Source organism: Prosopis cineraria, unplaced genomic scaffold (genome assembly GCF_029017545.1).
Source record: "Prosopis cineraria cultivar Desert tree isolate PC_DT_omini unplaced genomic scaffold, ASM2901754v1 PC12, whole genome shotgun sequence".
Classification (NCBI taxonomy): Eukaryota; Viridiplantae; Streptophyta; class Magnoliopsida; order Fabales; family Fabaceae; genus Prosopis; species Prosopis cineraria.
Genome location: NW_026555343.1, coordinates 41,979,020 through 41,990,689, shown reverse-complemented (window position 1 = coordinate 41,990,689; position 11,670 = coordinate 41,979,020). Strand labels below are relative to the sequence as shown.

Below are 11,670 nucleotides of genomic sequence, written 5' to 3'. Positions count from 1 at the left end.
TATTAAAAAATAAATGGTGCGACCCACTTAAATATTTTATAAAAAAATATTAAAAAATTTAAATATGAATCTTATTAATGATGACAGATTTAACATAGGGTGATTGAAAGTTAATTTTTAAAGAATGAGAAATATAAATGATCTTTAATGGAGTTTAAAGTACACCTTTGTAAATAAAAATAACCCTTAATTAAAAATTAAAGCATCTGTATTATTGCTTGGCCACCCTTATAACCACTAGATTCTTCACATCTATTGGCGCTGAGGTTATTCTCGGAACAATCACATCTGAGGATATTTCCTATAAATCTTAAATTCAAGTATTTTTAAAATTATTCTGGCAAAACAATAAAAAAAATTATGATCAGCACTTAAAAAATTAATTTTTTTAGAATAGTTATCAGAATTATCCAAATTTAATTTTCTTAAAATTTAGTCACCATTTTTTAAAAAATATAATAAATATATTAAAATTTTAGTAAACTTCATTTTCTAAAATAATTATATTTTTTAAAAATTTACAAAAAATTATTTAGTCAAAGATCAATTGAGAAGTACTTTTCTTGACCTGCGAAAACGACCTTCCTTCAATATTGTTTGGTTTCCCCGCCACGTTACAGATGTCCTGTCCAGATTTAGTAACTGCACCATGAATCAGTAAAATTTATATTAATAATTTTTAATGCATATTTCACTAAAAATTAATTAATAAATAAATAAATTTATTTAAAGTATTAATATAAATTTCAATAATTTAGATAATGCATACATTCAATGCTTATAGTCATCGAATCAAGCGTCCGGTCTTGGGGTGGGTTTGACTCGATGACTTGGAAACGACGATAGCCACGACCCCCAAACGAGCGAAACGGTTCCAGATCGAAGCAAGCCTTGATAGGGGAGGCCCAATTGTGAATACAAGGTAATAAAATCGCCTCATCTTTTATTTGTTTCCATTTCATCTCTGTCTTCCTCCATAATTAACAATCCGGCATCGCTCTTTTCACTATATTCTGTATTGGACAAATTCGGATTTGATGAAGGCAATTCTCAATGTTTCTATATTGTTCGAGTGAGACGCTAGTCAAGGAATGAGTTTTCTTGTTTGCATTAAGTTTTGTGTATTAGAAATTAAATGGGTAAATGATTCATTTGCTTCGCGAACTCATTTTTCGCTTCTTCGATCCTCTTAAACGGTACAGAGATCAAGTTGATTACTTCTTGTTGGCATTAAGCTCTGTCTAATGACTGGTACGCTGATGAATTACTACGTATATATATTCTGAGTTCATGCTCGCTCCGGTGAAGCTTTGAGTGAACCTTACTGAGTTTAGATCGATTTATTTTAATGCTTTGGTATGTGTTGTACGAGACTCCTTATTTTCGTAATTCATATTTGTATGATGTAAACTGAAAGAACTGTAGAGTTCCATCCACTGGTTGTGTGTACAGATGTCTTCATTATCTTGTCGCTGAAGTTTCGTTTCTTAAGAATTTCTTGAAGTGACAAGTGAGCTACTGAATGATGCTAACTATAAAGACAAAGCTCTCTGTCAACACACGATAGAGAAATGTGAGCCACCTTTGTTCTGCTGTTAAGTCTAAAATCTCTTCATGGGTTTTGCGATATGCGTTGACACAAAGTTTCACTGTCTCTATTGGTCATTAAATTTCCGTAAGTTTCAGCCTTTCAGGCATCGAATGTAGTTTATCTGAGTCGAAGAAGCATTGAATCAGCTGCAATTAATATTGAGAATCATTCAGTTTCTTAAAGTATCTTTCCATAATGCCTGTGCCATTCAATCGTAGTTTTTTCACTGCCAGGGTTGTTAAACTGCTAGCAAATTGCATATTAAATAAAAATGTGTTGATAAGTCTGGCAAATGAGGATGGTGTGAATTTATTTTAATTTTCATTTGTATTGGTATCATATATTAATAGCTAACTTGAGAATAGCCACTTTGTCGGTAGTTATTTTCATTGAGGCACGTGAAGGGCTTAAATTAGTGCAATTTGTAGTTTGTAAAATTTACCGTTGGAACAGAAATGTGGTGAATGAGGAGGAATAGCTATAAAATTAACTTTTGAAGATAAAGATTAAGGATAAATATAATTCCTAAATAGCAATAACCTCCAAAACTCCAGATAATTAACAACTCAAATTTTAAATAAAGAAAACTTCCTAATCCAGGCTCTGGAGTCCTACTCAGATAGGTTTCTTAGTATCGTATTGCAGTTGAATATTAGGATTTACCAAAAAATTTTGCCTGAGCAAATCATGAAATTTAAATGACACACGAGATAAAAACCCTTTTATTCTTTATGGTTTTCCATTTAAAAATTTTTAAGCGTTATCCTAGAGTTAGAGGTCATGAACACTATTAAATAATGCAGTCATAGTTTGACATGATCATATCGTTCTTTAGTTATCTTTGACTTCTAGGATTTAACCCATCTTACTGTTACATCAATAAGATGAGGGATCTGAATTTAAGAACGGTCTGCGATTTTATGAGGTTCAAAGATATTTATATCTGCATTTTATTGAATAATCATGGTCAGACTCTGCATATAGTGACATGGTCGCGTGGTTATGTGTTGGTATGATTTTTATTCTGGGGATGAGTTACAGGTATATCTAAAAATAGAAATTCAGAATTCTAGATCTTAGAAGAAAGGGCAACAATCAATCCCCTGTTCGTATTAGTTGTTTTTCATGACTATAAATGTTATATTCATACACACTAGGAGTGGCTTGAGTGGTAATCAAGCTTGAACTTAGTAGCTGAAGGACCTTTGCAATATCAAGGACTCAATCTTGTAAAGAAAAATGCTTGTAGGGAGGGACAGCCTTAATCCTACGGCGAGATTAGTCTCACACCCCCCCCCCGCCTGTTTTCAAGTTCTTTTTTGGATGTATTAATGTATTACTCTGATCTTTTTTATGTAATTTTGTCACAATGGCCAAATAAAGTAAAACCAACTTTGTGAACTTGAAAGTTCATGAGGATAGTCTTGAGAGAAACAGACACATCTTGAATGTTACACGGCAGTCTAAGTTCCCTCAAGTTTCAGTTCTTGGTTTGCAACATGTGATATAATGGTTCTGATTTCGAAAAAGTCAATCTATGCTCATTTTGCATCTCTAATTTGGATAGAATTTTGAGAATATATCTGCTTTTTCATTATCTGAAACTGCCCGCTTTTAAACGAGTATCAATGTAGCATTGAGCTGCACACGAGTAAAAGTTAATCACAAAAACTGCTGTTGAGATTTTATATTGGTCGTATTACATGTTTCGTGTTTGATCCCATTTAATCCAAGATGGTTATGCTAGTTATGCAGGATTGTTATCTCCCTCGGGCACATCAGTTAGTATATAGTGTCAAAAGAACTCTTAACATTCCACCCTCTGTAAACCCTATTTTGATCTTTTATCCCTCTCATGATTACTCCACATCATCTTCAGATTCACTGGATGAAGAGATTGCAGCTATTTCTGGATATCAGCATCTGCCGCAGCAGCTTACGGTATCATCGCCAAAAGTCTAAAGATGGAACCCTCCATACTGATCACCTAGTCCCTAGTAATCCCTACAGGGCTACAGGTAAACTCTCTTGTTATACAGAAATTTGTTCCCTTTCCCACCCCAATCTTGACCCGCCAGCCTCTTGGACTAGAGATCACTTGTAGCATCACTTCAACACATTTTCCTCTATAAATTTTCAGATACCCTGTCTCACTCAGGACCAGAAGTCCCACCACTGGTAACCAGCAGGAGACTGGTCTAAGAGTTCATCTGAATCAAAAGAACGCCAATCTTCTGCTGAAGTCAGGGAATCATCTGCTTGCTCGACAAAATTCAGAAGAGTAGGTTGATCTTCAAGGCCAAAGTATTCTGCCTTTATGCTGCTGTCATCATCTGAGAGAACACCCAGTACGTGCTCTGATCGCTCCATTGTTGAGCTCGGATTTTCCTCAGGTTTTGCTCTAGCGGTGTCTCCATTTTCTGATACACTGTCCATGCTGTTTGCTGGTTTGGCTTGCGTGCAGCACTGAGCTTGCTCGTTTGGCTTCTGTATTTGACCATTCAGCTTCTGCAACTGCTTTGACATTGAAACTAGAGTCATTGACTTCTGAAATGAAATGGGTTGATTTCTAATTTTCTATGCATGTCTCTGCTTCCAAACCAAAGAATAAAAATTGAATTTTGTACTTTTTGTACCTGAATTAGCAATGCCTCCTTCTCCTTCTTCAGAGCTTCGAACCTGGAAGCCAAGCTGCTATAACTAGCTCTTAGTATGCTGTAGTCTCTTTCAATCTGCTTGGACTTCCATCTCGCCCTCTTGTTCTGGAACCATATAGCAACTTGCCTTGGCTGCAACCCGAGCTCTCTTGCCAGCTGCACCTTCTTCCTCGGCTCAAGCCTTGACTCTGTCTCAAACATGGATTCCAACGATCTGATCTGGTCATCACTGAACCTTCTCTGGATTTTGCTTCCCTTCCTCTTCCTCGTGAGTACTCCTCCTCCTGATGGATCTGTGCTGCTATAGGCTTCTGCTTCCGCAGCTGCTGCTGAATGACAATATTCCATAGCATGCTGATCAAACATCTTGTGGGGATCTACAGTGACTTCTTCCTGGGTGTTTAAAGAACTCGAGGTTTTGTTTTTGGTTTTGTCTTCTTTTTTTTTTTTTTTGGGGCCAAATAAAGAACTCGAGGTTGAGTATAGGTGGAAGGGAATGTCTCTGGGACTGGGAGTGTGTGCCATACGATAGGCATGTATTTATTAGCTTCAAGTATGGGAGTTCCTATCATGGAGGTGTGACAGAAGTCTTCAATTTCTGCTTTATATCCACAAACCCAACGAGGTCCTATTCAACCTATGAAGTTTCTCCACCTGTGCCTCATGCATATCGCCTCTTTTCTGTTGACAGTTTATTTTATTTTTCTTCTTTTGAATGGGGCCCCGGGTTCGAGCCAGCTTCCTTGTTCGGCTTGGTTTGAGTGGCTTCCTTTCCTTTCCGCTCTAGTTTCTCAAGCCATGTTTACCGCGTCATCATATTGCAACAAGCACGTAATGATTTCTCGAATTTAATGACATTTTTAATGGTTTATGTGAGGAAGGATTTAACATTCGATGTTGAATGGGACTTCGTCGGTGACATCATCTTCTTCATATAGAGGATTGTGCCCTGATTATATATTGGCTACATGAATCACGTTCTTCACTCAGTTGTCTGGTTACACAAGTCATGCAATGATTTCAAGTTATTTATAATACTCCGTCAAGTTCGGTCAAGTTTCATCGTTTTTTTATTTGCCTGAAGCAACCTTTTTTAGCATGGTGCATGCTTTTTCTTTTTAACCTTGTTTTCCTGTCTCGACTCCATTGGTGCCACAAGGGAGTGGGATCATGTAGAGCGCCCCCACCAAAAGAAAACTTTGCTCTTGGTGGCTTAAATACATGACTTTAAAAATTCTGTGCTTAGAAAATATATTTTTTTGAATTTTTAAAATAGAAAACAGGGTAAAATGAGGGATGGAGCCGAAGCTGGTGGCTTGAGCAGGAGCCAGAATGGGACTGGAGACTCATGATGGGGATTAGGTGGAGTTATTTTCAAGCTTCCAACCATTTTTTAAGTAAGAAATTGCCATCTTCAAAATTCTCTTTATTTTTAAATTAACATTAAAATTTTTTTTCACCCAATAAGATAAGTTGCCAGGAGACACACTTCTGTCACCTGTCATAGCCAGTCAATGAAATGTTGCCACCTGCACTCAGTCAAAACATAGTATCTTCTTACGTCGTCTCTTCCTTCGGAGTTTGGGGTTTCCCTCTCATGACGTGGCGAAAAACCAATGGCAAGAGCCTACTGAGGCGATCACATCCCGCGACGGGTGTCGTACTCCGAACGTGATATCGTAATTTGTTGAGATTCTGATTTGTGGAACAAGTCTTGTTTTACACGTGTCCTTCTTAGTGGGCTCTACCTGTTTGCCACGTAACTCTTTGCCTTTTGTCCTCTAGCCAACTCTCCAACATTTAAAATTAAAAATTAACTTTTAAAAATTTACTTCTCTCCTCTAAAAATATAAAATAATTTTAATTTAATTTTATTATTAATAAAATAATTATTTATTTTTAAATTAATTCTATCTCTTTATATTTACACCTATTAAACATTTTATAATAAATATAAAATTATTCATTAATAAAAATATTTTTAAAAAAATAATAATTATATTTAAAAAATTAAAAATATTTTATATTTTTTAATATTTAATTTTTTAAAAAATATTTTTAAAGGAGTATATAATACTCAGCTTTTAATTTATTTATATTTTCTTGACATTTCTAATGATTTAATTTAGCTTTTAATTTTAAAATTTAGCTTTTCTATACCCAAGAAAAAATAGCTTTTGGGAGCTAAAGTCGAAAAAAGAGAGCCGGGGAATGTAAATAGCTCAAGCTTGCAGAAATTTCTTTTTTTAAAAAAAATTACCATTTATTTGGGGCTCAACCCCATTTGAATTAGAATTAGTCTAAGTCAATTGTAATTTTGAATAGCAAATGGTTTGAAGAGGGTAACGAGAATATTAGAACAATTGAAAAGCAGCAGAAGAGGCAGAAGAGAAAATAATATAAAACAAGATTAATTACGTTAATTCAATTTGCATAATTAAGTTCTTTTTCGCCAGAAAAATAATTAAATAGCTAAGAATAGCATATTATACTTATGTGCCTAGTATGTGTTTTTTATTTTTAAGAAACATGAACTCATTAGTTATAACACACATAATTCAATCTGTCTCTTCACACACACACGAATTATTAATTATATGAGGATCGAATTTCCAAGACCGACTAATTAAATTAACCTTGATGATGCTGTGCTCAAATTTATTTATTTAATGGATGAACTAAATTAATTGGTACTAGTTTTGACACAAATCGAACTCAAATCGTTCAATACAAAAATCAATTCATCTCTTTATCTTTGTTAGTGTTTGACACAAATCGAACTCAAATCGTTCAACACAAAAATCAATTCATCTCTTTATCTTTGTTAGTGTTTAAAAATAATAAATCAATTAATTAAAAAAGCAGAGTTTGACTGTTAGTCTTGCTTATAAATTAACGTGCTAGCTACAAATTAACACTTTAACTAATAAATGTAAAATATTATTATCTCCAATACTATAGGACTCTCATGTTCAGGAATCAGGAGCTTCTAGAATGGAGGCCACTTGTTTATTAAGTAGGATATATTTTTAATTATAAGTGTAATTAAAAATAATGTTGAAGGGGGTCGAGATAAGCATGAATTATCAGATGCGTAATGGAGCATCCAATGAGGGAAAAGGGACATGTTGGAGGGCTTGAAAATGAACATTCTCGTACTATTTTGAAAATATTACTACCAATGTCCTATACTCCCACAAGAATGTTTCTTTGCTTCTTTCTGTTTTCTTTCTCCCGTCACTTTCATTTGTGCGCCTAGTAACTCAGATGAAAAAATCGAAGGCTTTTGTTACTCTCAATGATTAATCAACAGTAAAGAAAGCAAGGATGAAAGGAAATACAAGTTGTTTATTGAATCATCATAGCACGATTACAACTCTTGCATGACAGAAAGCGTAGCAAAATGCAAAAGTGTAGATACACTACCCAAAGCGAGAGAATAGAAGTGTTTGAAAGAAAATCCAATTACAATTAACTTGTCCTCTCTCCATTCATATCCCTCACTTATCCAACTCATACATGGCGTGGAGTTTCTAAGTGGGCAATTTAATTCTAGAGCTATGCCTCGACCCATTCTCTAGTGGCATACCCAAACTATTTCCCAATTTGCCTTAGAATCCATAGTATCCACAACATTCCCTGGTTTGGATCTCATATGTAGGACCATGACAATGCCCCTAGCATTAAAAGAGACCTTGTCTTCAAGGTCGAAACTCAAATAAAGACATGTGATCTCATCAACTAACTTCCAACAAGGAAACTCACCATCCATTTGAGCAAGACCATAGCTTCAACAGCTACAGGTTGAATGACAGGACCCTTAACCAAAGTCAAAAGTGATAATGGCACTGAAGGCTTGAAAGTTGAGTTGTAACATTTCTTCAGCAAAGACAGGTGGAAGACTAGGGGAATCTTAGCCTTAGGAGGAAGTTGCAATTTATAAGCCATGGAACCAACCTTGGCCATAATCAGGACTAGACCAAAACACCACATTGCTAATTTATGATAATGTCAAAGTTCTACTAAGTGTTGCAGATATGGTTGGACCTTTACCCAAACTAAGCCACCAATATGAAAGTGTACCTCACATCATTTCTAGTTTGCAAAGCACTTCATCCTTACTTGAAAACGAGTCAAGTTCATCTCAAGGGATTCCAACAAAGCATCATGATCAACTAGCTGATGCAATGGAGAAAGGGAAGTGTCCTCTGTTGATGCTTATCGAAATAAAGGTAGCGGAAGACGACCATAAAAAGCCTGGAAAGGTGTTATCTTAATTGCTTCATGATACAGAGTGTTGTAACAATACTTAGCCCATGCCAAATAATTAAGCCACTTTCAAGGGTGATTAGCCACCAAGTAACACAAATACATCTCGAGGCACCCATTAACTGCCTCTATTTGGCTGTCGGATTATTGGTGGTATGAAAATCTAATCCATAGTTAGGTGCCATGAGCTTTAACAAGACATTACCAAAATGAGCTGGTAAAAGTCTAATCTCTATTAGAAAAGATGGTGAATGGTAGGCTATACAACTTGACTACATTTTGCGTGAATGTAAGAGTGAAAATCTAACTTGTATAATTGGCCGTAAGAGGTATGAAATGGACATATCTAGAGAATCAATCTAGCACAGCAAATATTATAGAGTACTCTTCTTGTAATGGTAGTCTAGTGACAAAGTTCATCGATATATCCGCCCATATGTGGTCAGGAATGGGCAAGGGATTAAGTAACCTAATTATATGTAATTGCATGACCTTGGCTTGCTGGACATGTCTGACAATTTAACACAAATATCAGAACATTATTATGCACATATGGCTAATAAAATAAGGTTGCCAAGTGTTTGTATGTATGAAAAGAACTTGCATAGCTCCCTGTTACTATAGAATGGAATTCATATATTAGCTTCTGATGTAGTTTGGTTGGATTAGATAGTAGAACAAATTAATCTCTCTAGCATAAATCTTGGCCATATAACTCATATTAAGTCAAACCAGATAGGTCAGATTGTAATTGTAGCTTTAGTTACTGAAGTTCTGAAGAAGTGTGAATTGCCTAAAGGACATCATCTATAAAAGCATAAAAGACTTGCAAGATAGCATGTAAAAAGGCATGTGATTGTGCATCTATCATCTGATTATATAACCACGGTTTGTACTTAATGGTAAATTAATAACCCATCAATTTGAAGATACAACCTCTTGTTCAAGGGTGTTAATATGCTCCATAAGGTGATGCAAACTATCATGGTCTATCTAAATTATAAAGGGTGCTTGAACAAGAACAAATACTATCTTAATTGTGTGATTGACTCTGTAATGATGTATAGCTCTCTATTCTAAAATGATTGAGCCTGCATTCTATTGGATAACTTTTTTGGAAAGAATACAATTGGTTGATCACCTTGGCCAGTACTGCTCCTATTTCTACTTTGAAGCTATCGATCTCTAATAAAAAAGGCTCATCAAAGTTTGGTAGAGCTAATATAGGAGCTATAGTAAGAGTGCTTTTCAATGCTTTCAATGCTTGTTGTGCCTTATCAAACCACACGAAAGAGTCTTTCTGTAACAACCTCATCAAATGACCTGCTATGTGTATCCTTAAATGAATTTCTAGTAATACCTAAAAAGTCCTAAAAACTCTCACAATTGAGTTACTATGGTAGGCACTAGCCAGTCATGAACTATATTAATCTCAGTTGGGTCAACTTCTACTCTAATAGTTAAGACAACATGACCAAGGTAATCCACTTTGAGTTATCCAAAAGAGCATTTAGACAATTTGGCAAATGATTGATGCCTTGCTAAAGTCTATAATATCAGCTCAACATGATGTAATTGGGCATAGTAGGACTGTAAACTAATATATCATCAAAGAAAATAAGCACAAACCAATGTAAATATGGTGAAGATGGATTTCATAAGAGCTTGAAAAGTTATTAAGGCATTAGAGAGCTTAAATTGCATGACCAACCATTCATACAAGCCTTGATGGGTTCTAAATGTTGTCTTCTCTTAGTCTTCAACATTCATAAGGATTTGGTCGTACCCTGCTCTCAAGTCTAACTTTGAGTAGTACATTAATCCCTTGAGTTCATCAATCAACTCATCTACTATGGGCATAAGGAAGAAATCCTTTACCATTACCATATTAAGAGCTCTATAGTCAACACAAAACCTCCACGTTCCATCCTTCTTTTTCATTAAAATTATCGGTACTGAGAACAAATTAACATTAAGGCATATCAAGCCTTCTTCTAACAAGTTAGCTGCTATATTCTCAATATCTATCTTCTTCTAATAGATAATCCTAAAGGGGAGTTAAATACTTATTTGTACTTTTCTAAAATTACTTCTAAGACTGAGGTTGCCCATTGGGCTTATTTTTGCAAAGTTCACCATCTATTTACCACATTATTGGATCATAAATAACTCAGCAACTAACTCAATCCCTATTATTCAACCCAAATGATGTAAGTAGGCCTGCGTTATGGGTGCCAACCTACTCCCTATCAAAGTAATAAATTCACCTCAATCCCCAAATCTAATTATTAAAGAGCTGTAATCAACAATATGTGGCCCTAGAGTCTCAAGCCAAAAGACACCAATCACTATGTCAGCCCTGCCACTAGAAGGAAAAATATCAGTACTCGAATTGTGTGCCCATAAATTTGTATGGGTTCTGGATAAATATCCTTAACTAGTCATCAGCTGACTTATCCCCACTAACACCTTCAATAGTAGAAATGGTTCTGTAGGCAAGTTAAGGTGTTGTATGATTCTAGCATGTATAAAACTATCAAAATCCTTCCATCTAAGAGTACTTTCACATTCAACCTAAAAATCTTCCCTTTAAACCATATGGTGGCAATTCTCAAGGACCCACAAAATGCATAGATGGATAAATGGTAGAGAGTGGTGTTACCTTCAAGTTCTTCTTAACTCATCCTTCCTTGTTCCTCTTTACTCTCCTCTTCATCTTCTCCAATCAACATCATCATTTATTTCTTGAGGCATTTGTGACTAGATGAGAACTTCTCATCATAAAAATAATATAAACCCTTCCTCCTTAATATTTGTATTTTTGCCAAAGACATCCTCCAAATTGATGGTTGGCTTGGCATTAATAATCATAGTTAAATTGTTGAGCTATTGTTTCCAACCAAATCTCCTCCTAGCAACCTCTTGACATAATGGCCTTACTCATCCTCAACATTAGTGAAGGTGAAAATGTCGTCTGAAGGCATGAGGGAGCTGTCACTATGTCCTTTGTGGCAAATAGTCTACCCAGGACTATCACTTTCAGCAAGGTATCTAAAACTTAAGCAATCACATCTATGCATACTCTATCTCAAGACCTTCAATGAAATAGTCAATTCTGGTCTCCTCAGGCATATCCTCAGAGTAGTTGGCCAA

At 35.4% G+C, this 11,670-nt stretch overlaps 1 protein-coding gene across 2 annotated transcripts; it reads right to left on the bottom strand.

The window, feature by feature from the left end:
* Positions 1 to 3,243: 3,243 nt before the first annotated feature.
* On the bottom strand, positions 3,244 to 4,849 carry LOC129287918 (homeobox-leucine zipper protein ATHB-12-like). 2 transcript variants are annotated; one of them, XM_054924201.1, is made up of 2 exons: positions 4,228 to 4,849; positions 3,244 to 4,138 (listed from the first exon to the last, which is right to left on the bottom strand). In XM_054924201.1, the coding sequence occupies exons 1-2, from the start codon at positions 4,771 to 4,773 to the stop codon at positions 3,746 to 3,748; spliced, it is 939 nt and encodes a 312-aa protein (XP_054780176.1). In that variant the 5' UTR covers positions 4,774 to 4,849; the 3' UTR covers positions 3,244 to 3,745. The 2 variants fall into 2 exon arrangements, with proteins under 2 accessions (XP_054780176.1, XP_054780177.1); XM_054924202.1 differs by having other exon boundaries at positions 3,244 to 4,105; positions 4,228 to 4,835.
* Positions 4,850 to 11,670: the final 6,821 nt, after the last annotated feature.

Coding starts and splice junctions, on each gene's coding strand:
- LOC129287918 (XM_054924201.1), bottom strand. CDS start 4,773: ATGGCACACACTCCCAGTCCCAGAGACATTCCCTTCCACCTATACTCA. Junction 4,139..4,227: donor AGGAGGCATTGCTAATTCAG/GTACAAAAAGTA, acceptor ATTTCATTTCAG/AAGTCAATGACTCTAGTTTC.